The 26,954-nt window shown below is 46.1% G+C and overlaps 2 protein-coding genes across 8 annotated transcripts in view; one reads left to right on the top strand and one right to left on the bottom strand.

Annotated features, from left to right (window-relative positions):
• pcyt2 (phosphate cytidylyltransferase 2, ethanolamine) overlaps positions 1-20,003 on the bottom strand; it is a 47,948-nt gene extending 27,945 nt beyond the window's left edge. The window contains exons 1-5 of the mRNA XM_072483646.1: positions 19,826-20,003; positions 9,198-9,286; positions 6,877-7,038; positions 6,358-6,424; positions 5,456-5,540 (exon numbers count right to left, since the gene is read on the bottom strand). Coding sequence (XP_072339747.1) covers positions 5,456-5,540; positions 6,358-6,424; positions 6,877-7,038; positions 9,198-9,286; positions 19,826-19,908 — 486 coding nt within the window. The 5' untranslated portion in view covers positions 19,909-20,003. The remainder of the gene's footprint in view (positions 1-5,455; positions 5,541-6,357; positions 6,425-6,876; positions 7,039-9,197; positions 9,287-19,825) is intronic.
• Positions 20,004-20,122: 119 nt separating this feature from the next.
• cenpx (centromere protein X) overlaps positions 20,123-26,954 on the top strand; it is a 102,149-nt gene continuing 95,317 nt past the window's right edge. For 2 of the 7 annotated variants that reach the window (XM_072483650.1, XM_072483649.1), the window contains exons 1-2: positions 20,123-20,514; positions 23,867-23,895. In XM_072483650.1, coding sequence (XP_072339751.1) covers positions 20,472-20,514; positions 23,867-23,895 — 72 coding nt within the window. In that variant the 5' untranslated portion in view covers positions 20,123-20,471. Of the gene's footprint in view, positions 20,515-23,866; positions 23,896-25,111; positions 25,204-26,954 lie in introns of those variants that run through there. The other 5 variants (XM_072483652.1, XM_072483651.1, XM_072483648.1 and 2 more) reach the window with 3 other exon arrangements.

Genomic DNA, 26,954 nt, shown 5'->3' with positions numbered 1-26,954 from the left:
GATTCCAGATAGGCCGGTGCAGGTCGATCAAGAAACAAAATCATGGGACTTCCGGTGGCGGCCATGGAGGAGTAGGTCGCACATTTGAAAACTCCTGCCTGTGAGGGATTTTTGGACCTTTACCCCCGTTTCCCCTGGATTTTATTGGATAAATCGGTGAAGAGTGAGGAGAAATTCCCCTCCAGTGCATGGAGAATTGGACCAGAAGTGGCTGCGTGAGAAGACAAAGCCCTACAAGGAAGACGCGAGCAGACCTAGCAACGCAGGGAAGCATGGCGGAGTGGTAGGGCTGCGGGGAGACGTCACAGTGGTCAATGGAGCAGCTGGTGAAGTTTTTTGATGATTGCTTCGCCAAGCTTCGATTGATTAGGTGGTGCAGAATCAGGAAACCCACAGACGTGCAATCCAGGAGGTGGAGAAAAAGGTGTCCGAGCACGAAGAATACATAACCGTGCTGGAGACCAAGGTGGAGATTTCATAGAATGTACAGTGCAGAAGGAGGCCATTCAGCCCATCGAGTCTGCACCGGCTCTTGGAAAGAGCACCCTACCCAAGGTCCACACCTCCACCCTGACCCATAACACAGGAACCAAACCCAACACTAAGGGCAATTTTGGACACTAAGGGCAATTTATCATGGCCAATCCACCGAACCTGCACATCTTTGGACTGTGGGAGGAAACCGGAGCACCCGGAGGAAACCCATGCAGACACGGGGAAAACGTGCAGACTCCGCACAGACAGTGACCCAAGCCGGAATCGAACCTGGGACCTGGAGCTATGAAGCAATTGTGCTATCCACAATGCTACCGTGAATAACCGCCAGAAAAGAATGCAGGAGAAGCTGGAGGACCTGGAGAAGAGGTCCAGGAGGCAGAATCTGAGAATTGTCGGCCTCCCTGAAGGCAGTGAGGGATCGGATGTGAGGGCCTATGTGACGAACATGCTGGAGAGGTTGATGGGGGCTATGGCGTTCCCACGGCCCCTGGAAGTAGATGGAGCACACCGAGCCCTCGTGAAGAAGCCCTGAGCGAACGAGCCGCCGAGGGCAATGGTGGTACGTTTACACCGATTCCTGGTCAAGGAACACGTTCTGCGGTGGGCCAAGAAAGAATGGAGCAACCAAGTGGGAGAATTGTGCGCTGCGCATTTATCAGGACCTGGGCGCGGATTTGGCCAAGAGCTGGGTTTAATCGGGCAAAAACGGCCCTCTTTAAGAAGGTGGTGAAGTTCGGGATGTTGTACCCAGCCCGTCTGTGGGTCACACATGAGGAACGGGATTTTTACTTTGAAACACCAGACGATGTATGGACTTTCATCAAGGAAGAAAGATTGGATGTGAACTAAAGGATACTGAATCATTGGAGAGTACTGTGTGGCGATTGTTGAAAATCACTTTTGCGCTGGTTTGAATAAGTAGTTATGTGCAATAAGGGGCTGTTTTGATGGCTAAAGTTAACTTTGTATTACTGGGAGCTGGTTGGAGGGGGGGGGGGTTTCTGGGGTTGTTTTTTTCTGTGGCTGTTTTTTCTGATGTTTGTTTACTGGGGAATGTGATGCTTTGAATATGTTTGTCCAAGTTTGGGGGGGGGGGGGGGGGGGACGACACATGGGGAGACAAACTGTTTGGTGCCAAGGGTGGGAACTATCAAGTCAGCCTAGACAGCGGAGTCACGGAAGCACACTGTGGGGGCGAGCAGGTGATAAGCTGGAGCTTGATATGGGGGGTTGGGTTTCTGGAGCTGTTTTTGCTGACAGGGGAGGAACTGTTACTAGGGGACAAATGGGAAGTCGGGGATGGCGAATGCCTGAGGGGGGGCTCGAGGAGGCCGGGGGCGCGAGCTGGAGGCTGGCCTAAAAAGGGTGATGGCGTGTCAGCGGCGGCGGGGGGGGGGGGGGGGGGGGGGGGGGGGGGAAGAGAGAGAGAAAGGACAGGAGAAGAGAGCCCCCTCCCCCGACCAGGCTGATTACATGGAATGTTGGAGGGTTGAATGGGCTGGTCAAGAGTGCTTGCGCATTTGAGGGGGCTGAAGGCGGACGTGGCAATTTATAAGAGACACACCTAAAGGTTATAGACCAGACTAGATTCAGAACGTGGTGGGTTGGCCAAGTATTCCACTCAGGGCTGGACTCAAAGACCAGGGGGGGTAGCGAGTGGCATTCGAGGCAGGGAGAATTGTGTCAGACATGGGGGTTAGGTACATAATGGTGAGTGGGATGCTGGAGGGGGTGCGGGTGGTACTCGTGACCGTATATGCTCCGATTTGGGAAGATGTGGAATTTATGAGGCGGGTTTTAGGTAAGATCCCAAACTTGGAGTCACATAACTTGATTATGGGGGGCGATTTTAATGCAGTCATTGATCCGGAATTGGACCGGTCAAATTCCAGGACAGGGAGGATGCCAGCCGCAAATTGAAGGGATTTATGGAATAGGAGGGGGAAGTAGAACCATGGAGGTTTGCACGGCTAAGGGTGAAGGAGTTTTCTTTTTTCTCCCATGTCCACAAGGTATACTCTCGCATTAACTTTTTTGTTCTGAGCAGGGCTCTAATACAGGGGTTGGTGGATACTGAGTACTCGGCAATCGCAACGTCGGATCATGTCCCACATTGGGTGGATCTACGGGTTAGTTTGGAGAGAGGACAATGCCCGCTATGGAGGCTGGATGTGTAGTTGTTAGAGGACGAAGCGATCTGTGGGCGGGTGAACAAGTCCATCCAGAACTACCTGGAAACAAATGATACGGAAGACGTCTCTGCAGCGACGGTTTGGGAAGCTTTGGAGGCAGTGGTCAGAGGGGAATTAATCTCGATACGGGCCCAGAGAGAAAAGGCGGAACGGGCAATGCAGGTTAGGTGGATTGGCCAAGCTAAATTGCCCTTAGTGTTGGGTGGGGTTACTGGGTTATGGGGATAGGGTGGAGGTGTGGACTTGGGTAGGGTGCTCTTTCCAAGAGCCAGTGCAGACTCGATGGGCCGAATGGCCTCCTTCTGCACTGTAAATTCTAAATTCTATGTAATATAAGAGAGTGGAGGGAGCATCGGTTTGGACCCCAATTTATAATAATCATCGGTTTGTACCGGGTAGGCTGGACGGTGGGTTCCCGAGATGGCAAAGGGCAGGAATTGGGAGGATGGGGGATCCTATTTATAGACGGGCGCTTCACCAGCTTGAAAGCCTTGGAGGATAAATTTGAATTGCCAGCAGGGAATGGGTTTAGGTATTTGCAGGTGTGAGACTTCTTGAGAAAGCAGGTTCCGGCCTTCGCACTGCTGCCGCCACGGGGGATACTGGACAGGGTAGTCTCCAGTACCTGGGTGGGAGAGGGGAAGGTATCGGATATTTACCAGGAACTTTTGGATGCAGAGGAAACTCTGGTGGAGGAGCTCAAGGGCAAGTGGGAGGACAAGCTAGGAGGAGCGATAGAGGCGGGTCTGTGGGTGGATGCCCTAAGCAGGGTTAATACATCCTCATCATGTGCCAGGCTTATCCTGATACAATTCAAGGTAGTCCACCGGGCACACTTGACGGTGGCCTGGATGAGCAGGTTTTTTGGGTAGCGGACAGGTGTGCAAGGTGCGCGGGAAGTCCAGCAAATCATATCCACATGTTTTGGGCATGGCCGAAGCTTAGAGGGTTTTGGCAGGATTTCGCTAAGGCAATGTCCACAGTACTCAAAACACGGGTGGTGCCGAGTCCGGAGGTGGCAATCTTTGGCGTATCGGAAGAGTCGGGAGTGCAGGGTGCTAAAGAGGCCGACGTCTTGGCCTTTGCCTCCCTGGTAGCCCGGAGACGGATCTTATTAATGTGGAGGGACTCGAAGCACCCCCGAGTGTGGAGACCGCGGTTAGTGACATGGCTGGGTTTCTCAGTCTCGAGAAAATAAAGTTTGCCTTAAGAGGGTCAATGGTAGACTTCTCCCGGAGGTGGCATAAAAAAAAGGTTTTCCTCATGTTGTCTTTGATTCTTTTGCCAAGCATTTTAATCTGTATCTTCCAGATCTCAACCCTTCCGCCAATAGGAACAATTTCTCTCCAACTGCACTGTCCAAATGCCTTATTGTTTTTGAACACCTCCATCAAATCTCCTCCCAACCTTCTCTTCTCTAATAACACTTCAGCTTCCCCAATCTATCCACGTAATTGAAATCACATGTCTCTGGAACCATTCTTGTAACTTTTTTCTGCACGTTCGAAAGTCTTTATATCCTTCTAAATGAAATGAAATGAAAATCGCTTATTGTCACAAGTAGGCTTCAAATGAAGTTACTGTGAAAACCCCTAGTCGCCACATTCCGGAGCCTGTTCGGGGAGGTTGGTACGGGAATTGAACCGTGCTGCTGGCCTGCCTTGGTCTGCTTTAAAAGCCAGCGATTTAGCCCGGTGCTAAACACCCTGTGCTAAACAACTCCAGCCGACAAAAGTGGCGACTTTATGGATGAATTAAGATAGGCCAAATGGCCTTCCTCATCTATAATTATCTTGTGATCTCAAATTCACCCTTCCTCTTCAGAGACAACTGCTCCATTCATTGTTTCCTCTTTTGATTAGAATGGAAACATGAAAAACAAGGCTACCAGCTCTATTGATATTCCAGTATGAGAAGCATTCATACTTAGCACATGCCAATCAAATCAACTGTACTTTGTAACTTTTCTTAACATGCGTCAAGCACGCTATTGACAATTATACTTCACAGGATATATAAAAGTTTTCTTCTCAACATGACCAAATGGTTGAAGTACAATACGTCAGAACTGGATAAGCCACTTTTTAATAAAATACTGGATATTACAGGAAACTGAGTTATTCAGCACTCTACCGACCAAAATGTTAGCTGTTCCCCTAACATGAATTGCCACTTTGCCAACCAGAAGCAATTACAAAGTTATCCTGAAGCCATGTACTGAAGTAAAAAAAAAAAACAATTCTTGACTTCCCCAGTGCTTGCATATTAATTTAAGCTAAAGTATTGTGCTGTATTCCACTGGGAAATGGAACTCTCTGAACCGGCATTTTTCATTAACCAGCACCACCAATCCCTGTACATGCTGGATAATAACATTTTTTTTAAAACTGTAATTCAGTACACTGGTGATATTTTGGTCCTAGTTTCCTCCCCACAATAATACCAATTGTACTCTGTTAATTGTCAGACAGCATCATCTGTCTATTTGTATCACACTTCATAATTCCACTTGACATGTTAATGCACAACAAGTATATATTCCTCCCTAATATCTGCTGACAAATTCCTATCAGGAGATAAATTTCTCCCAAAACTGTCCCGTTGATATTCTTCAGCATCCTGCTACTGAACAAATTTAGAAAACATAATTTAAAGCACTCAACAAAAATGTCACTGGCATTTACAATTTAAATACACAATCCCAAAACACTTGCCCAAAGTTCCTTCCTTATAGGCTAAAATATTAAATTATACATTTTACTCACAATATTGCTGTGATGAGCTTTAGTCATGAGAAGCATTCGGCCAACCAGGTCTGTCGTGGAAACACCCTGCGTACGTTTACACTCTCTGAAAAAGTTTTTTTTCCCCACATCAGAAAAGGCCAACATCAATATTGTTACTCACATTTCTCAATAAAATGGATCCTTAAATACTTTGCCCCTGTATAAGCTCAGTTACTGCTAAAAGAAACATTCTTGTCCATTCCTACATTACTTCTAAAACTTGCTTATTCCAATTTTCGCCTAGCTGGTCTTCATCTTCCACCCTCGAAAAATAAAACTGCCCAACCCATATCCAACTTAACCAAGTTGCATTCACCCATCACTATGTTCACTGACTGACATTGGTCCCAGACCACTAATCCTTCAATTTTGAAATTCTCATCCTTATTTCCAACTCTCTCCACAACCGCGACCCACCGCATCTCTACAATCTCCTCTAGCCCTCTGGAATCTATGTGCTTCCCCAATTCTTGCTTCTCAGGCGTCACTGATTTTAACTACTCCACCAGTGGTGGCTGTGCATCCTGCTGCCGCTACTATGCTTTGGAATTCCCTCCCTATACCTTCTGTCCCTCATACACTTCTTAAAACCCATCCCTTTGGTCAAACCTTTGAGTACCTATCCTAATGTCACTTCACGCAGCTCGTTAACACTCCGCTGGCATAAAAGGTACTATATAATGTGTTCTTGTAAGTTAAAGAACTGTGAGCATTTACATTATAGACATTAATTTCTTCACTAACCGAGGACATACAATAAAAACACCATTCCGATTTGTGTCCACGTTTGTCCATGGAACGGATTACAACATTCACAACTCATCATAAGGTAAGCACACACCTTCTAACAATTGGAATCTGGTTTTAAGTACTCTGGTTACCTGTATCTGCCCATTTTCTTTACTTCTTCATAAGTATCTTTTCCATCAGCAGTCAAAGTAATATCATCTACAAAATAAAAATTAGCAACAAACTTAAAAATCACCATGACACTGCATTTAAAAAAAATAAATTTAGAGTACCCAATTCTTTTTTGTTCCCAATTAAGGGGCAATTTTAGCATGGCCAATTGACCTACCCTGCACATCTTTTTGGGTTGTGGAGTGAGACCCATGCAAACACGGGGAGAATGTACAAACTCCACATGGACAGTGACCCGGGGCTGGGATCGGACCCGGGTCCTCAGCGCTGTGAGGCAGCAGGGCTAACCACTGCGTCACTACCACGACATTGCATAACAAGGGAACCAAACATCCAACAGAACTGTCTGAACTATATATTTCATTTGAAGTCTGCAGGGAGTATGTACCCAGTTTCACGCAGATATTCAAAAAATGTTGCAACATTATACAGTCCTGAATGACATGGGGAAATTGACTAGATAGTTGGACACAACATACCTCCATGGACACAAAAATCAGAATTATATTTATCCAGTGTTTCAAGTGTTGTTACATATGGTGCTCCCTCAATGACCTCATCAACCCACTTAATCGCACGGACCATCTTGTAACGCTCCTCCTGTGTAAATACAGGTGGACCTTTGTGCTTGGCAACTTCCTCTGAAAACAAATTAAGGTTTCAATTATTAGTTTTTTTAACCTTCTGTTAGGTGATTAAAAATAGTGAAAAATAAATTAATGGAACGATTACCAGGTGTATTCTATTCTCAGTTACATCAAATGCACATTTAATCTACTATGAAGGTCACATTTAAAGCAATATGTACCACAGTATTGACATTCTGCTCTTAAATTTGACTTTAAGTAACACCTTAGAGTCATTTTTAAATTGCATTTATTCCTTTTTACATTTGGCGCAACATATAAAATGCTAATTGATTAGAAATTAATCACAGCAGTACACGGTTGAGAGATCACTGAATATTCCACTTCAGGTTGGCGAGAAGAAAGACAAATTAAAGGGAGGAAGAAAACAACCCAACCAAAATCTCTAGAAAATGTGTTTCCTTCATGTACACAGGAGCTAGAGTATCAAGAGACGTTCAGTGATTAACTGTAAACCAAGTATGGTTTCCAGGCCATATATCAAAGGCTTCAATAGCAACATATTTATTTCCATGCAGATCATAAAAATCACAAGTCACGTACAGAACCTTCACACCTAGTGGAATATCATTGCACCGAACTGTACCTTCAGCAACCTCAAAGTTTTTGTTGTTACTATCTTGCCAGAACAGCATTCTGAATGTTTTATTCTTTGGGGGTGGTACACTATGGACTAGGAATCAGAGGATTGTGGGTTCAAGTCCCACCATAGTGCAGCATTTTTGGAGTGCTGCATTGTATGAGATATTTGATGGGGTGGGATATTAAGCAAAAGGCTCTACCTGATCTCTTGATTGTATCTAAAATATTCCATGGTACCATTTAAAGAAGAACAAGAGAGGTCAATATTTATTCCTCAAATACAAAAAAATATATATTTTGGTCATTATCTCAGCTGTTTGAGAGACCTTGCTATGCACCAACTGGCTGCCATATTTCCTATATTACAAATGATTATACTTTAAAAATACTTCATTGGTCTTGGAATGTTGAACTTGTGAAAGATGCCATTCCCCTCCCCGTTCCCCGGATCCCTGCACATTGTTTCTTTGATGCACTGGGATGACTTCCATTTAATGTCTTTCAGAAGTTCAGGCTTTCGTTTTGGTATTTCCGGTGCAGCGTGGCCGGAAGATAGTGCCCAGAGTTTCCTAGTTGTCACCCAACCCTGGGCAGCATCTACCTTCTTGGTAAAGACAGGTGCAAAGTATTCATTTAATGCCACAGCCATGCCCCCAGCCTCCATGTGTAAATTATGTTTTTTAGTCATTATCGGCCCTACTCCTTTGACTATTTATTTGAAGATAGAAGGCGTTGGAATTTCCCTTGTACGTCAGGCTGCCAGTCTTTTCTCATAATCCCTCTTCACTTCTCTAATGTGCTTTTTCACCTCCCCTCTGAACCTTCTGTAGTCCTCTTGTTTCTCAACTGTATTTACTACTGACACCACACTTTTTCTTCCTAATCTTAATTTCTATCTTCTTTTTCATCCAGGGAGCTCTGGGTCTGTCTGGCCTACCTTTCCCTTTTAAAGGAATATACCTTGAAGGTAGCCCATTGTTCAGCTACAGTTTTCTCCATCAACCTTTTGTTCCAATCTAACTCGCCCAGCTCCATTCTTGCCCCTTTGAAGTCGGCTCTCTCCCAGTTAATTATTTTTACACTGTATTGCCTATTTTATGTTTCTATGCATCATCCAATGCCTAATAATACAATGATTAGGGTCTCCTAAATGTTTCTCTAATGATATTTAATCTACTTGGCCCACCTCATTTCCAAGAACCAGGTCCAACAGCACATCTTTTCTTGTTGGACTGGACATGTACTGCTGTAGAAAATATTCCTGAACACAATCTAGGAAGTTATGCCACTCTCCACCCTTTACACTACTACTGTCCCAGTCTACATTTGGGTAATTAAAGAGCACCATGGATTACACATTGACTGCATTTGAAAGTCACATTCTTAGGCAGCATTATATACAAAGTAAAGCATTAAAAAGGCACATTAATCATAACTTTGTGATTTTACAAATAAGCTTCCACTTTTACAATGCTGGGAACAACTGAAGTAGCATTCACACACAGGTTTGTTGTGCAACTCAAATAATTCAATTAATTTCAAAAATACAGTACTGATACTTTGCAACTTACCATCCGTATGCACTCCAACAATGAGATAATCACCCATGGCACGTGCCTGCCTCAGCTGGTTGGAGTGGCCATAATGCACCATATCATAGCTGAAAGTTAGATGCACAAACACATTACTGTATAATTCCCCATATTGTTAACAAACCTACACAGAGGACATGCTGCACAGCAGTTCCCCATGTGTTCGCTTTCCAACTTTTGGTTAAAACAGGTTTCAGGAAATTAAAGTTCATAAAAAAATTATCTTTATATTCCTCACTCACCTACCCTCCTTGATGCTGCTATAGTTCTAAAGATCCTGCCATTTTCCTGGAGCCCTGCAAATTTTTCCTTCTCAGATAATTAAAAAAAAAAAATAGTACCCAATTCATTTTTCCCAATTAGGGGGCAATTTTGTGTGGCCAATCCACCTAGCCTCCACATTTTTGGGTTGTGGGGATGAAACCCACGTAAACACAGGGAGAATGTGCAAACTCCACACGGACAGTGACCCAGAGCCGGGATCGAACCTGGGACCTCGGCGCCGCAAGGCAGCAGGGCTTACCCACTGCGCCACCGTGCTGCCCTAGATAATTATTCAATTCCCTTTTGAAGCCTCAATTGTCACTGTCTCCACCATACTCTCAGGCAGTGCATTCCAGATGCTAACCACTTCCTCATGTGCCTTGTTTTCCAATTACCTTAAATCTGTGTGTTCTGATTCTTGACCCTTCCATCAATTAGGACAGTGTCTCATTATTGACATGTCAGTAAGACATGAAATAAATTTTAAAAACTGCATGCATCAAACTTAACCTTTTTTATGCCATTTTAAAATGGACTTTTAGTGAGCCAAAAGATGGCTGCTGCTAGTAATGTGAGTCACAGAATTGGCCATCTGAATTGGAAGCTTCCAACAGAGATTAAAAGAAAAAAAAGAGTTCCACTCTCATTGTGTCGAATCTCACGCACCATCACAAGGCCACATTATAATCACAAAACTGTATGGTTAACAGATGAATTGGCTCCCCAGTCAGGGTCATAAATCATAGAATTTGCAGTGCAAAATGAGGCCATGAGGCCCATCAAGTCTGCATGGCCCTTAGAAAGAGCACCCTACTTAATAAAGGCATTGAAATTGGTTATACCTGAAGAGGTGTGAACAGCCACCTTTTAATTCCTAAAGGAAACAATGGAATTTGGTCAGACCAGAGAAACAGCTTGTGAAGCTGCAATTGACTCGTTAAGACCTGCATCACATGACCCAATGCTTGTAGCCTATTGAACAGTTTTAATATTACATTTCTAGCCTCACAGATCAAAGTGCTGATTATTTCCAAAAGGGAAAATAGGGCTCCCTGCTAACCACGCACTCAGTCATCATCTCAAAGCTTGTTTTATTTTAAAAGCATCTGGCCATTGCCTGGCAAGCAGTCTAGATGCCGAAACCTTATTGCTGCAACCCCATTTGCTTTAAAGAACTCTCGAGCTACTATCACCAACCATGGACTCATCTGAACTGAACTCTGCAATGCAGGAAACTCCTTCCTGGACTCTGGAAATGATGCAAATGAATAGTAATTTTGGTGGCTCTTTTACTGTTGTTGTCCATAGATGTAAAAATATCCCCTCTTTCCTATTCTCCTCTACTGTATGTGTGGGTGTGTGAGGTTGCGAATGTTCACATCCCGTCCAACACCAGGTTTGAGTGTGAAATAAACTAACCTTTGGAGTTAATCGGTTTGTGTGTTACTTGTAAAATTGGGCCACATCAACTGAAGGTTTAGGGAAGCCTGCCACAGCTTAGTTTTTAAACAGAAAGTAACTCTGCTTACGGACTGATGGCAAGGGGATAAAGGTGGTCAGTTTGCTTTTCTGTCATGTCCGTAACACTATCTACTCGGTGCAGACCCATCATGATTTCAACACCTCTACAAAATCTTCTCAACCTTCTCTTTTGCAAGGATAACAGTCCCAAGTTCTCCAATCCTTCTTCGTAACAGAAGCTTTTCTGAATTCCCTCGAGTGCCTCATCACAGCAGTAATTTCTGCCCATTCCACAACATGTTGCATTCATCAGCCACTTTAATCCAAGTAGATGACAGGCAAAACCAGCACAAAATGCAAGTTTGCAACTACGTTTCTGAAACTTACTCCGACCGACTGTACCTGACACCAGCTGAAGCTACTTTCTATTTGATATAAACATTGGGATTTATTAGTTTTCTACTCCATTGCCCTTATCCGTTGATTCCCAGACTCCTGGGGACTGTCTTAATACTTCATGGTTGACATTTTACCAGGCATTTTGGGGACAAAAAAACAGCCATTGCTCAAATAGATTTTTTTTGTTGCTTGAAAATGACATCATGCAATGGGAAGTGTTTAGTAGCTATTCTGAAAACAGAAACTGTAAGGATAAATCTGTAATAGGAAAGCTCCATAAAATGTCTAATTTAACTTAACTATGCATATGGCTGTAAGAAATGTTTTGGTTTACAGACTTATAACATTTATCAGTTAAAAGGGACATCACAAGACACAGGTAGCAATGCATTTTTAACCATAGGCCCGACTTGATACAACTCAGGCAAAAGTCTATAATGCATCAGCAGTTGCATTTTACCTATGTGATACCAGGGTGAGTAGCACAGTTTCCCAGATGTGTGCAGCTAGTTGTAACCTGAAACACATGATGGGAGTTGCTAACCCTGGCAGCTGGGAAGACTTTTGAACTGAATCTATTTATTTGGAAGCTGACTTTAGTGAACGTTCCAAGCTTATATGCAGGTTGCCATTCACTGCGGGGCAACTGGTAGTTCCTGTAATAGCCCTGCATGTTACAAATGCTTTGCTGTAGAAAGCTGACAAAGTGATGTTAAGAGAGCTGTGGACTAAGCATAGTATCATTATATCGAGCTTGAACATTCATACTGAATTTGGCAGGTCAATCAACTGTGAACCTGCCTGAATATAATGGTCTTTCTTCACACATTGCTGCAAATTCAAGATGAAAACCGTTGCAAATTCAAGAGGAAAACCAAGTTGTTGCGACTGTGGGGCTGGAGAGAACAAGTTATCTCATGTAAATCCTTTTACTGACAACCTTTTACTGACTCGAAAAAAGGTAATGGGTGGAATAATCGGGGCCGAATCCAGAGGAAATTATACATGGACGGGCAGCAAAGACTTATAAAGCAACAACTCTGAAATGCTAAATGGAGCAAATAAAAGTAACAACAAAGTTCTGCAGTAATCTGTTCTATTCTCTGGTTACCCTATTCATTACTTACATGGATATATGGCTGTTGATGACACCAAACTTTTAAAGTTACATGATCACATGACAAACATAAGCCACTGAGAGAATTCAAAGGGATGTGGACCGCAAACCAGTGGGTTAGGAAGAGAACATAAATTGATGTACACTAAAATAATTGTATAAGGGCAAAGGATGTGCTAAAGAAAGGATTTTCTGTGAGCAAAGTATTCTTTTGGAGATCACAGACAATTCAAAAAACGTTTCTCAGTTGTTACATCCCACCATGTAATGAAGCCATACAGGTTGCTAAGCAACGATGCTTTCAAGAGGTTGAATTTAAACAATTATAGATGCAGGTTTTTACTCCTGGGAAGACAGGTGTGGTACTGTTTTACAGCAATGAGAGCATTATTCTAATGTGCACTGTATTTTTGTGTAAGTGCGGCCATGTTCCAGTTGGTCTGTCCCTTTAGAGTACAATTACTGTGGATACAAACATGGAGACCGATGAAACGGTTCATTCCTCTAAGGCAGGCGATTTGCTGTTGCTGGGACGGTTTGATGGACAAATATCTGCAAATTTCCAACTTCTCTTCAATGTCAAGCTCCTTTAAAAAAATTACATTGCGAATTCACACGATAGCAGCTTGTACAAGGTTTCCATAAGTACATACCATGTTTTAAAAATCAAGTCATCCTTTATTCTTGTTAGGTTTCTACACTCTTGGTCCAAATTAAAAACACACTGGGAAATGTAACAGGTTTCAACCATTGTATTTCTAATAAATGGAGCTTTTATCTATTTAATTATGCAAAGGACACATAAATAATCATGCACTCACAAAATATTTATGGAATCTTTGGCACGAAGACTACACTGCAATAATGAGGACTCTTGTATAAGGTGCTCCTATTTTCTGAAAACTGCAAGTTACTGATTGCAATTCATTAATCAATTTTATGAATATCTGTACATCGTTCTAGATAACAGGAAATATTGATTTCCACTTTGGATACTAAGCTTCCAAAAGTTATAAGTTAAGGATTTGTCTCATCAGTAAAGCAGAGCAGCATTTTCAGCATTCCACCTGTCAAATTACATTATTGCAACAACAAAAGAACTTGTATGAAGTTCAGTTCCACCTCCAAGCTCAGAAATAGCCCTATTATTTAATCTACCCCAATATGCGCTATCACACTGATTTATTCCATAGCTTGAAAATGATTTAGTGACCGCAATTAGTATGTTTTCTATTGAAAGGACTGAAATATATTAATCATAGATAAAATTGTTCCAGAACTGAACGTCAGGCCATGCCAGAATGCAAGAATAAAGGTGCATAAATGAAAATAGGTGAAAGGGAAATATAAAACTTTATGTCAAGGTATACATCTCCAAGCAGAGCAACAGTTACCGTAGGAAAATGGAAGAAAGCTACTAAATTCAGTTGAATGACATATTGAGATTTGAGAAAGAGTGAACAAATGCATCCATTCTGAATGAATGTGCCATAACAGTAAACAGCATCTCATCTGTATCCATCTTGTGATGTGTAACTGAGGCATCACAAATAAATCAAAAATTCTGTTCCAATATTTGTACTTTTTGTTCAAGCTGGAGATGAAATCCAAGGATTTGGGAAGTTTTAGTAGACACTGCCTAACAGACCCAACCATCATAGATTACATAAATGACATGCATATATTAAAATTAATAAAATGCTAAACAATGTAGCCAAAACAGTACAAGTTAAATGAAGTCATAGTGTCTCGTGCTTTTCGCAGAGCACACAAAGTACTGTGCCTAGGACTGTTTATCAAGACACAATGGAGATATTCGGTCCTGAAAGTAGTTCAGGGGAGCCACAAGGTTATCTCCAATGTCAGCAAGTTGAGAACTTTATAAAGCCTAAAAAGGAGGCACATGAGAGATTCAGGAGGCGGCAGTGTAGTGTAATATTACCAGGCTATTAATCCAAAGGCCCAGTCTTATGCTCTGGGTACACATTCGAATCCCACCAGGGCAGTTGGTGAAATTTAAGAATCTGGCGTTAAAAGCTAGTCTTGGCAAGTGTCCATGAAGGTAGCCGATTATGAACAAAAATCTAGTTTACTAATGTCCTTTAGGGAAGAAAATCTGCCATCTTCATTGTGGTGATATGCTTCATTGTATATACACAAGGGGTTAATGTAAATACACTATAACTAAGTAACCACTAGAGGGAGCATCAGAGATGTCATGACATGCAGACATACATAAAGCTGAGGGATTGCTTCCTTTTTCAAACTTGGGAGACATTTGAAACCCAAGAAGAAACTGATGTGAAATCATTTACTGCTTGGAGACACATACATGAATTATGATTCTAAATAATTTTAAAATCCTCTTTTAAAAAAAAAAGTACCCAATTCATTTTTCCATTTAAGGGACAATTTAGCGTGGCCAATCCACCTGCACATCTTTGGGTTGTGAGGGCGAAACCCACGCAAACACTGGGAGAATGTGCTTAATTTTTAATTATTGTCAAGGAGTATTCTGGAGGAATTTATTTACCGTGCTAAAGAAGCATGTTATGGTGCAATTTATTAACGTCATGTCACCATTGTTCATATTATGCCACATGTGCTTTATCTTTAGATACCCCTGTGACTATAAACATTTTGTAAGTTGAGGTTAAAGGACAGCAATTTTCATGGAGAAGTTCAGGAAAAAAATTACACAACTTGCTCAAGACCTTAAAGTTCAGGTTTGGAGCTAAATGCATTTATCGGTGTGTTGTGGAAGTGGACAGAGCAAACAGCACAAAATAAAGATGATCACTGTCTTTGATGCAGACTGGTTTAAGAACATTTACAGAAGTTGCTATTCACAGATGAGCTGTCTTTTTAAAAAAATTTAGAGCACCCAGTTCTTTTTTCCCCAATTAAGGATCAAATCTAGCATGGCCAATCCACCTACCCTGCACATCTTTGGGTTTGTGGGGGTGAGGCCCACACAGACACGGGGAGAATATGCAAATTCCACACGGACAGTGACCCGGGCCAGGGATCGAACCCAGGTCCTCAGCGTCTTGAGGCAGCAGTGCTAACCACTGCGCAAACATGCTGCCCTTGACCTCAGTCTCTTAAAATAGTTTAGCGGATTACTATTAGTAGAAAGAAGGATAAAATATTTTTTGTATAGTCCTAACATAATTCTGGCACTGATTTTTAAAAATTTATTTGTTCAGGCAAATGTGGATGACACTGGCTAAACCAACATCATTTGTCCATCCGAATTGCCCTCGAGGTGATGGTGAGCTCCCTTCCTGAACCTCTGCAGTTAATGTGGTTAAAAAAAACTTGTGGCATCATGAATTAGACCTATGTTTCCAGCTTCAATCAAAGCATGAACTGTTTTAGATCATATAAACAACATTTCACTCTTGCCTTTTATCTCAAAATGTTATCCAAATTTAGTTCTAAACTTTCCAAGATTTTCGTGAAGGTTATATTTTTAAAAAAATGTTACAACTATGGTTTCACTATTTAGATAACAACAAGGATGTCAATAAATAATAAAGAAGCCCTTGAATGACAACCAAGGCTTTCTTTTTAGTTGTTAATACATGTTTCAAAATTTGCGGATAACTAACATATCTTGTTTGTTTATCTTGGAGATAGTTTAAGTTTCATCACTACCTTGATTTTTTTTAAACTTGTATGTTTCAAGAGACATGTTATCTTGGCCTTAGTCTCACTGCTTCAAAGAACGCATTTTACTCAAAGACACCAAGAAAACTACTGTAACGGAGTTGAGAGAAAACCTGGTTAATCTCAATTATACTGAGTTCCTCTAGTTTATTGCAAAGCAATGATGCACATGAAGGTGTCAGGTTGGGAACCTGCATCATCATTTAAACCAAATGCGTCAGTACATATTGAAGCTCATCTCAAACGCAAACTCTAGTGTAGGCCAATTGAATTTTGGTTTACCAGAGTTTGTTTAAAGTTACAATTGAAGCCATATTTTTCCCATTATATCCACACACATTCAACAATTACATTTTAGTATAATCATAGAATTTACAGTTCAAGAGGCCATTCAGCCCATCGAGTCTGTACCGGCCCTTGGAAAGAGCACCCCACTTAAGACCACACCTCCACCCCATCCTCATATCCCAACCTTACCTTTTTGGACACTAAAGGGAAATTTAGCAGAGCCAATCCACCTAACCTGCACATCTTTGGACTGTGGGAGGAAACCAGAGCACCCGGAGGAAACCCACGCAGAAACCGGAGCACCCAGAGGAAACCCACGCAGACAAAGAGAGAACGTGCAGACACCACACAGACAGTGACCCAAGCCAGGAATCGAACCTGGGACCCCAGAGGAAACCCATGCAGACAAAGAGAGAACGTGCAGACTCCGCACAGACAGTGACCCAAGCCAGGAATCGAACCTGGGACCATGAAGCTGTGAAGCAACGGTGCTAACCACTGTGCTACCGTGCCACCGAATAATAGCACTGTGCAAGAATCATTTCACATGAACATTATTTAAAGCTAGAATGATAGGTTCCTCCAATAACCTAACTGGTTAAACCCCAGTGACCAAACAATGAGGAATATTCAATCCTTGGTCTGTGTCAAGCTAATCTCAGTAGAGCCAGTATTCTGGCTATTCTGTCCTGATTGGGGAAAACGTGCCAAAGTTCTGCTTCTGTTTGCCAAGTAGCAAACCATACCAAACATACTTGTGATCGAGTACCCTCCAACCCTTATTGTCATTCATTTCAAGAAGGTGCACTCCAGGAGAACTACACTTAAACCCGCAAGTTTACAAATGCAGGAGTGTTATGGGCCAGGGTTTAGAGAACCCCAAAGCGTATCATGGAGTTCACCTGACCCACAACTTTTAATAGATTGTGGTATGGGGAGCACACGGCCCACTCTACAGGTGTGGTACAGCAGAAATGGAAATGTATTTTTTAAAGCAAAACAATGTTTATTCTATGAACTCATGTTCACCTTTTTAAAACATACAGTGAACATCTTAGCAACCATTAATTCAAATACAAACCCCAAAGACGATAACACTAAGTAATCCTTTAAGCTTTCCTTTTAACATCCATACAACTTAAAAAAACAAAACCTTTAACAGAAGCACATCAGGTTAAAGTCACTACTGAAAACATTTATAATTCTGAATTCACCAAATGATCAAGACATAGTCTTTTCATGGCAGAGAGATCAACAGTACACCTTCTCTGTCGGGCTTCAGCTCCCAACACTGAAAACGAAACTAAAACACACCCTGCAGCAAACAGCCTAAAATGAAAGTAAAAAGCTGACAGACAGCCCAGCTTCACCCACTCTCTGACATCACTGCAGTAATAAACACCCATTTCTTAAAGGTACTCTCACTACAGATACTTATATACACACCCATTTATAAAGACACATTTCTTAAAAGGTACTCTCACATGACAGGAGAAAAAGTGAAAAAATTGGTGTGGCAAAGAAATAAAAAACTACTAGTTAAAAAGAACAGTTAGAAGCTAAAGCTAAAAGAGATTAGAGGGAATAGGGGCGGAATAGGAAAATAAGAAGTGCAGATGAAGAAGCCTCCTGATCTTGGGGTAGCAAGTCCACCCCAAGAATGTATCCCATATATAGTTATCCTCTCCGTCCCCCTCACACCTACGCATCAATGGTTCAGCCCTCTACAAATACATTACACGTAAAAGAAACCCTTCAGCAAATGACCCTGACCCGTAAACAGATTAATCTGCTGTACAACAAAATATCCAAGGGCAAGGGCGCGTGCATTCACACCAGTACAGTCGCCTCACAGTTAAATTACATAGTATTTACAGGACACCACTAGGCCATTCGGCCCATCGAAACCATGCTGGTGTCTATGGTTCACATAATCTTCCTCTCTCTATTTACCAGATCTAACCTCAGCATATCTCTCTCTGTTCATTCACCCTCATGTGCTTATCTAGCTTCCCTTCAAATGCATCCATTTTATTCATTTGAACCGGTGTGTTACTTCTGCACAAAAAACAAATGAACATTAATTAATCAGAATATAGTTGAAACAAGGACCCAGTACCACAGATGCATCACAATCAATCCCAACTCTGTCAGACTTTGTGTTATACTAACAATACAAGGTTTGCATTTACATCTGTAGGTGATAATCATTCATTTGTCTTTTTATATGAATCCATTACATCTGTAGGGTTGTGGAATTAAATGCATCTAGTGGTTTCATAGAATTTACAGTGCAGAAGGAGGCCATTCGGCCCATCGAGCTTGCGATCCCCATAACCCAGTAACCCCACCCAACACTAAGGGCAATTTATCATGGCCAATCCACCTAACCTGCGCATCTTTGGACTGTGGGAGGAAACCGGAGCACCCGGAGGAAACCCACGCACACACGGGGAGGATGTGCAGACGCACAGACAGTGACCCAAGCCGGAATCGAACCTGGGACCCTGGAGCTGTGAAGCAATTGTGCTAGCCACAATGCTACCGTGCTGTGGACCCATGTACGGGGATCATGAATCCAACAGCCAAGATCCTGATTTTTCTTTAACCTGATGAAGGTTTTATTGTTTATCCGACTTATTTTTTTCTTCTTCCAGTTTCCCCTCCTGCAGTTTATTGTTTAAATATAAAAGCTGGAAACTGCCTCACCTCCGGGCGACAGCTCAGATTTAAAGCCGACTCCTCCCATTTGCCCTCAGGTTCCGTTCGCAGCCGAACATTCACCTGTCTCCTTTTTGACGGAGATGCGTTAGCTACTTGTAGATCCGGCAATCCTTTCCATGCAGGGGACTGGATAAGCGCATGGGAATTGTTATTTCTTCAAGGGGCAATTTAGCGTGGCCAATCCACCGACCCCGCACATCTTTGGGCTGTGGGGGCGAGACCCTCGCAGCCACCGGGAAGAATGTGCAAAATCAATGCAGACGGTGACCCGGGGGCTGGGATCGAGCCCGGGAGGCAGCAGCGCTAACCGCTGCGTTGGCTCGAGCGGATACAAATTAAATCAGTGCAGGGGGGGGGGGTCCATTCGGCCCCTCGAGTCTGGACCAGCAACCTAATTCCCTCTGGCCTTGCCTCATTGCCCTAACTTTGCACACCCATTCCATTAGGGGGCAGGAGGAGACCATTCGGCCCCTCAAGAATGCTGCACCCTGACAGCCGATGACGGCTGATCCGATTGCGGCCACATTCTGCACCCCAACCCCCCCTCAAATTGGACTCCCTGGTTAGTCAAGAACCTATCTGCCTCTGCCTTCAAAGCGACATTCGTTGCCGGTGGCTCGGCCGCTCGCTGACAGCTCGGATTACAGCAGCGCTGCTGCCCTCCCCTCCTCCGCCCACTCACCAGCCATCGCACCAGACTCGCACGGTCCGCTTCCTCTTCTCGGGGGACCAGCTGCCGTGCGAGGTCACTCCGTTCTTAATCATGGCGGGTGTCCTCAGTAGGCCTGGCCTGGGCCGAGCCACCCGACTGCTGCTCCGCCGCTCGAGCGCTGGAACTGACTGGAAGCCGCCGCTCGCGCTGCCTGACTGGGGGGGAGGGGCGGCCGGCTCGCGCGACCCGCCCTCAGCCAATCAGCGGCCGCCCCGCCGCCGGAAGTGACGCCACAGAGCGGCTCGGCAACCCCCCCCCCTCAGTGACCGGCCGCCCCGCCGCCGGACGTGACGCCACAGAGTCGCTCTCGCTCCTCTCCTCAGTGAGCCGCCGCTGGGGGAGGGGAGATGAGAGGAGGCTGTATTCTGCTCCGACCTGTCCCGTCCGCACCGGGTTTACAGTAATTCCGGGAGGGATACCGGTGATTATTATTCTCGTTCTGTTCACGGGTCGCGACCCTGGCGGTGGTGGTGCTCGGTTGTTCCTTTGCTGTCAAGGCGCAGGCTTTGATTGACGGCGGAACCGACCAATCAGAACAGGGGGCGGGTCAAGGCACCCGCCTTACGTCACAAACAAAAGCGGCCAATAGCGGAGCGGAGGCGGGGTGGGCGTATTTATGAATGAGGATGGAGCAGCGGGAAGGCGCCAGGTTCAAGAAAGTAAGTCATCGGCCCCCTTGTTCTCGCTCGCTAAAGTGCTTTTTGTTCAGTCCCCAGGTCCAAATAAACCTGGTCCCAAGATTTTAGTAGAATAATAGAATCGGAAGTGCGGAAGGAGGCTATTCGGCCCAGTGGGGTTTGCACCGACCCTCTGAAAGAGCCCCCCCCCCACCTGCGCAATCCTCCCCCCCCCCCCCCACCTACCCCATTCTCTCCCCCCCCACCTACCCCATTCTCTCCCCCCCCCCACCTACCCCATTCTCTCCCCCCCCCACCTACCCCATTCTCTCCCCCCCCACCTGCCCCATTCTCCCCCCCACCTGGCCCATTCTCCCCCCCCACCTGGCCCATTCTCCCCCCCACCTGCCCCATTCTCCCCCCCCCACCTCCCCCATTCTCTCCCCCCCCCCCACCTCCCCCATTCTCTCCCCCCCCCCCACCTCCCCCATTCTCTCCCCCCCCCCACCTCCCCCATTCTCTCCCCCCCCCCCCCACCTCCCCCATTCTCTTCCCCCCCCCCACCTCCCCCATTCTCTCCCCCCCCCCACCTCCCCCATTCTCTCCCCCCCCACCTCCCCCATTCTCTCCCCCCCCACCTCCCCCATTCTCTCCCCCCCCCCACCTCCCCCATTCTCTCCCCCCCCCACCTCCCCCATTCTCTCCCCCCCACCTCCCCCATTCTCTCCCCCCCACCTTCCCCATTCTCTCCCCCCCACCTCCCCCATTCTCTCCCCCCACCTCCCCCATTCTCTCCCCCCCCCACCTCCCCCCATTCTCTCCCCCCCCACCTCCCCCCATTCTCTCCCCCCCTACCTCCCCCATTCTCTCCCCCCCCACCTGCCCCATTCTCTCCCCCCCCCACCTGCCCCATTCTCTCCCCCCCCCCACCTGCCCCATTCTCTCCCCCCCCCACCTGCCCCATTCTCTCCCCCCCCCACCTGCCCCATTCTCCCCCCCACCTGCCCCATTCTCCCCCCCACCTGCCCCATTCTCCCCCCCACCTGCCCCATTCTCCCCCCCACCTGCCCCATTCTCCCCCCCACCTGCCCCATTCTCCCCCCCACCTGCCCCATTCTCCCCCCCACCTGCCCCATTCTCCCCCCCACCTGCCCCATTCTCCCCCCCACCTGCCCCATTCTCCCCCCCACCTGCCCCATTCTCCCCCCCACCTGCCCCATTCTCCCCCCCACCTGCCCCATTCTCCCCCCCACCTGCCCCATTCTCCCCCCCACCTGCCCCATTCTCCCCCCCACCTGCCCCATTCTCCCCCCCACCTGCCCCATTCTCCCCCCCACCTGCCCCATTCTCCCCCCCACCTGCCCCATTCTCCCCCCCACCTGCCCCATTCTCCCCCCCACCTGCCCCATTCTCCCCCCCACCTGCCCCATTCTCCCCCCCACCTGCCCCATTCTCCCCCCCACCTGCCCCATTCTCCCCCCCACCTGCCCCATTCTCCCCCCCACCTGCCCCATTCTCCCCCCCACCTGCCCCATTCTCCCCCCCACCTGCCCCATTCTCCCCCCCACCTGCCCCATTCTCCCCCCCACCTGCCCCATTCTCCCCCCCACCTGCCCCATTCTCCCCCCCACCTGCCCCATTCTCCCCCCCACCTGCCCCATTCTCCCCCCCACCTGCCCCATTCTCCCCCCCCACCTGCCCCATTCTCCCCCCCCACCTGCCCCATTCTCCCCCCCACCTGCCCCATTCTCCCCCCCCACCTGCCCCATTCTCCCCCCCCACCTGCCCCATTCTCCCCACCTGCCCCATTCTCCCCCCCCCCCCCACCTTGCCCATCTCTCTTTTTCTCCCCCCCCCCCCCCTCCCAAACAACCTGCCCCACCCCCCTCATCTAACTTGCACATGCCTGGACACACAGGAGCAATTTAGCGTGGCCAGTCCACCTAACCTGCACATTCTTGGGAAGAATGAGGGGAGGTAATCTTCTAGATATGTGTACAATTATGAAGGTGAATAGACAGGTTTGAAGCAGGGAGGTTGTTTCCACTGGCGGGTGAAACTAGCACTAGGAGGTGCACAGCGTCAAAATAAGGGGTAGCAGATTTAGGACTGAGTTGAGGAGGAAGTCCTTCACCCAAAGGGTTGTGAATCTGTGGAATTTCCTGCCCAATGACGCAGTTGAGGCTACCTTGTTAAATGTTTTTAAGGCAAAGATAGATAGATTCTTGAACAGTAAAGAATCTCTCAAAAAGATCAGCAATGATCATATTGAATGGAGGATCAGGCTTGAGCGGCCAGATGGTGTACTTCTGCTCCTAGCTCTTATGTACATCCCTGGACACTAAGGGGCAATTTTATCATGGCCAATCTACCCAACCTGCACCTCTTTGGACTGTGGGAGGAAACCTTAGCACCCGGAGGAAACCTCCGTAGACATGGGGAGAACATGCAGACTCCGCAGAAGTCGCCCGAGGCTGGAGTTGAACCCGGGTCCCAGGTGCTGTGAGGCATCAGTGCATCAGAGATGAGGTTGAGAAGGTGGGACCTTCAATAACCTCAGCCAGTACGGGAGTTGAACCCGTGGTATTGGTGTTGCTCCACACCATGAACCAGCTAACTGACCCCTTTTGATTGCTGATTGAACTGTTTGTATTTATTTCGAATTGCCAGCACGCAGTGTTATTTTTGCTATCTAATTTATTTTCCGCTGGTCCCTTTTTATCATTGCTTTTAGCTTGTGCATGGATTCTGAAATGAACATTGGTTATAAGTTTGTGGCCAACGCTTTAGTGGGAATAGAACATAGGACTTTGATGCAGGAGTAGACCGTTCAGCCCTTTGAGCCTGCCCCACCATTCTTCAGTAAGATCACGGCTGACCTGGGTTGTGGTCTCAACTCTACTTCCCACCATAACCCTTGACTCCTTTGTCGCATTCCAATCTGTAATTCTCTTGCAATTATGTCTCGCCCTATATATGCTGTAATGGTGGATCTGCCTCCACTTCACCTGATGAAGGAGCGGCGTTCTGACAGCTTGTGATTTCAAAGACATCTGTTGGACTTTAACCTAGTGTTGTGAGACTTCTTTGCCCAACCCAGTCCAGCGCCGGCATCTTCAAATCAAATCAAAAATATGCCTGACTCAACCTTGAATGAGGGAATGACCCAGTAGCCACTGCTCACTGAGGAAGGGAATGCCACACCCTTTGAGAGAAAAATAATTCTCATCTCCATCTTCAATTTTAGGCTTCTTATCCTTAAACTGCGTCCTCTGGTTCTAGTCTTCTCCACAAGTAGATACATCCTCCTGGTATCCACCCTATTAAATCCCCTCAGTATCTTGTATGTTTTAATAAGATCACCTTTCATTCTTCGAAACTCCATTGGTTACAGGATCAGCCCCTTCAACCTTTCTTCATAAGGTAAGCCCCTCGCCCCAGGAATGAGTTGAGTGAACCTCTACTGAACTGCGTCTAACATAATTATATATTTTTTTCAAATAAGGAGACCAAATCTGTACACCATATTCCAGATGTGATCCCACCAAAGTCCTGTACAGCTGCAGTAAAGCTTCTCTACTTTCATAATCCCCTCTCCTTGCATTAGCCACCAACTTTGAATTTGCCTTCCTAATCGAGCATTTTTGTGATTTGTGTACCAGGACACCAAGAACCCTCTGTAGGGCGACACAGTCGCACAGTGGTTAGCACTGTTGCTTCACAGCGCCAGGATCCCAGGTTTGATTCCCGCTTGGGTCACTGTCTGCGTGGAGCCTGATCGTGTTCTCCGTGTCTGCGTGGGTTTCCTCCCACAAGTCCTGAAAGACGTGCTCGATAGGTGAATTGGACATTCTGAATTCTCCCTCCGTGTACCCGAACAGGCGGCGGAGTGTGGCGACTAGGGGATTTTCACAGTAACTTCAGTGCAGTGTTTTTTAAAAATGTTTTTATTCGCCATTTTCACATTTTCCTTCAAAATTTACACCCCACCCACAGACAGTAAATGGTAACAAATACAAAATCAAGCCCCTTAACAATAATAACAATCCCATCCTCCCACCGCCCCAAACAACGGCCCACCTGTCAATATATGCATCCAATAAACCAAACCCTCCCACGGTGGAAACAAAAAACAAAGGAGAAAAAGGAGTCCCGGACCGCCCATGGTTACCATTGACCTATAGAGTGCACCCCCCCTCCCCCTCACACACACTCAATGCCATCCAACCTTCTCCTCCACTTCCTTCAGCGCCTCCCCTTGCTCCCGCACCTCCGCCACTGCGCTCACCACCGCCGTCATCACCGGGGAAATCGCCGCCTCCACCAGCGCATTCAAAACCTCCCTCATCTCCTTCCTCACCGTCTCCATGCATTTCGCAATCTGCGCCAACTGCTTTTCAAATTCCGCAGCCATAACCTTGGTTATTTCTTCAGCCGTAAGCAGTGCGGCCTTCCCTGGTGCTCCAGCCTCCATTTTCCTTGGTGAACCCGTGGTGACCTTTCCACTCCCCGACAGGCCTTCAGCTGGTTTTTTTATGGGCGTTTATTTGCTCACCCTCGACATTTTTCTTTACTGTGCCTCCTCTGTGCCTTCTCCCTGCTTTTGCTGCCTCCGTGGACCCTGGGACCGGGCTTCAAGCCCCGAAAATGCTGTTCCCGAACGGGAGCCCTCCGTTGTGCGGCCGCCTCCCGCCCGCCATCACCGGAAGACCCCGTCATTGCAGTGTTAATGTAAGCCTACTTGTGACAATGTAAAGATTATTATTATAACCACCAATTTCTGCAATATGTTCCTCATTTTGTGTGACAACCAAGTCCACAAGCTTCTTCCCGGTGTTGGTGAGAACTTTAGAAGTTCCATAATACGTAAACTGGAGAGAATTCTGATAGATGTTTTGAAAAGCTCCTCAGCTGTAGAGGGGGGGAAGTAGCAGAAGCAGAGTTATACGATGAAGGTGCTAGTGGGCAGTCTTTATGGTGGAGTGGATTATAGAGTTAGAAGCTGAGGAGTACTGTGTTGGTAAACTAATTGGCTCAACCTGAGGTAGTAACCAGGGACCAGAAAAGGAATTGGTGGCCAAGGACTGGACTTTGTGGAAGGCTGAAACAATGCCCATTTTGACCTGTTGGATTTTTTGACTTGCCCACAATTTGATTTATTATCAGATGTACCGAGGTGCAGTGAAAGGTATTGTTCGGTGTACGGCCCAGATCGTTCCATACATGAAAAAAACATACATAAATACACAATGTAAATACATAGGCGCAGGCATCAGGTGAGCATTCAGGAGTGTAGCACAGCTCGGTCGAGATGTGCGAGAGATCAGTTCAGTCCATGAGAGGGTCATTCAGGAGTCTGGTAACAGTGGGGAAGGAACTGTTTTTGAATCTGTTAACGCGTGTTCTCAGACTTTTGTATCTCCTGCCCAATGGAAGAGGTTGGAGGAGAGAATAACCTGGGTGGGAGGGGGTCTTTGATTATGCTGCCGCTTTCCCAAGGCAGCGGGAGGTGTAGATGGAGTCAATGGATGGGAGGCGGGTTCGCGTGATGGACTGGGCTGTGTTCACGACTCTGTAATTTCTTGCGGTCTTGGGCTGAGCAGTTGCCATACCAGGCTGTGGTGCCGCCAGATAGGATGCTTTCTATGGTGCATCTGTAAAATTGGTAAGATTCACTGTGGACACGCTGAATTTTCTTAGTTTCCTGAGGATGTATAGGCGCTGTTGTGCTTTCTTGGTCATAGTGTCAACGTAGGTGGACCAGGACAGATTGTTTTTTTAAAGAGTACCCAATTCATTTTTTCCAATTAAGGGGCAATTTAGCGAGGCTAATCCACCTACCCTGCACATAATAATAATTTCTTATTGTCACAAGTCGGCTTCAATGACGTTACGGGAAAAGCCCCCAGTTGCCACATTTCCGGCGCCTGGTCAGTACGGGAATTGAACCTGCTGCCTTGTTCTGCATTTCAGGCCAGCCATTTAGCCCACTGTGCTAAACATCTGTGTGTTGTGGGGGTGAAACCCACACAAACACGGGGAGAATGTGCAGACTTCACACGGACAGTGACCCAGAGCCGGGATCGAACCTAGGAACTTGGCGCCGTGAGACAGCAGTGCTAACCCACTGCGCCACCGTGCTGCCCCAGGACAAATTGTTGATGTGGAATTTGAAGCTGTCAACCATACAATGTATCATTCACACCCATGTCGACACCATTGATGCAGATAGGGGTGTGTACGATACTTTGCTTCCTGAAGTCAATGACCAGCTCTTGAGGGAGAGATTGTTGTTGTTACACCACCCCACTAGGCTCCCTATCTCCCTCCTGTACTCTGTCTCATTAGTTGAATGTGGGAAATCCAATCTGACAACACCCAAGTCGGTGGAAATGTTTCGAGGAGGTAGGCCTGATTGTTAGTGAACCATGGATGTTGCTTAGTTGTACTTCGTGGTCATCAGTATGAAAACCAAAGACATG

The sequence above is a fragment of the Scyliorhinus torazame genome, chromosome 18, assembly GCF_047496885.1.
Source record: "Scyliorhinus torazame isolate Kashiwa2021f chromosome 18, sScyTor2.1, whole genome shotgun sequence".
NCBI lineage: Eukaryota > Metazoa > Chordata > Chondrichthyes > Carcharhiniformes > Scyliorhinidae > Scyliorhinus > Scyliorhinus torazame.
The sequence above is the reverse complement of the archived record's forward strand: the minus strand, read 5'-3'. Positions and strand labels throughout refer to the sequence as shown.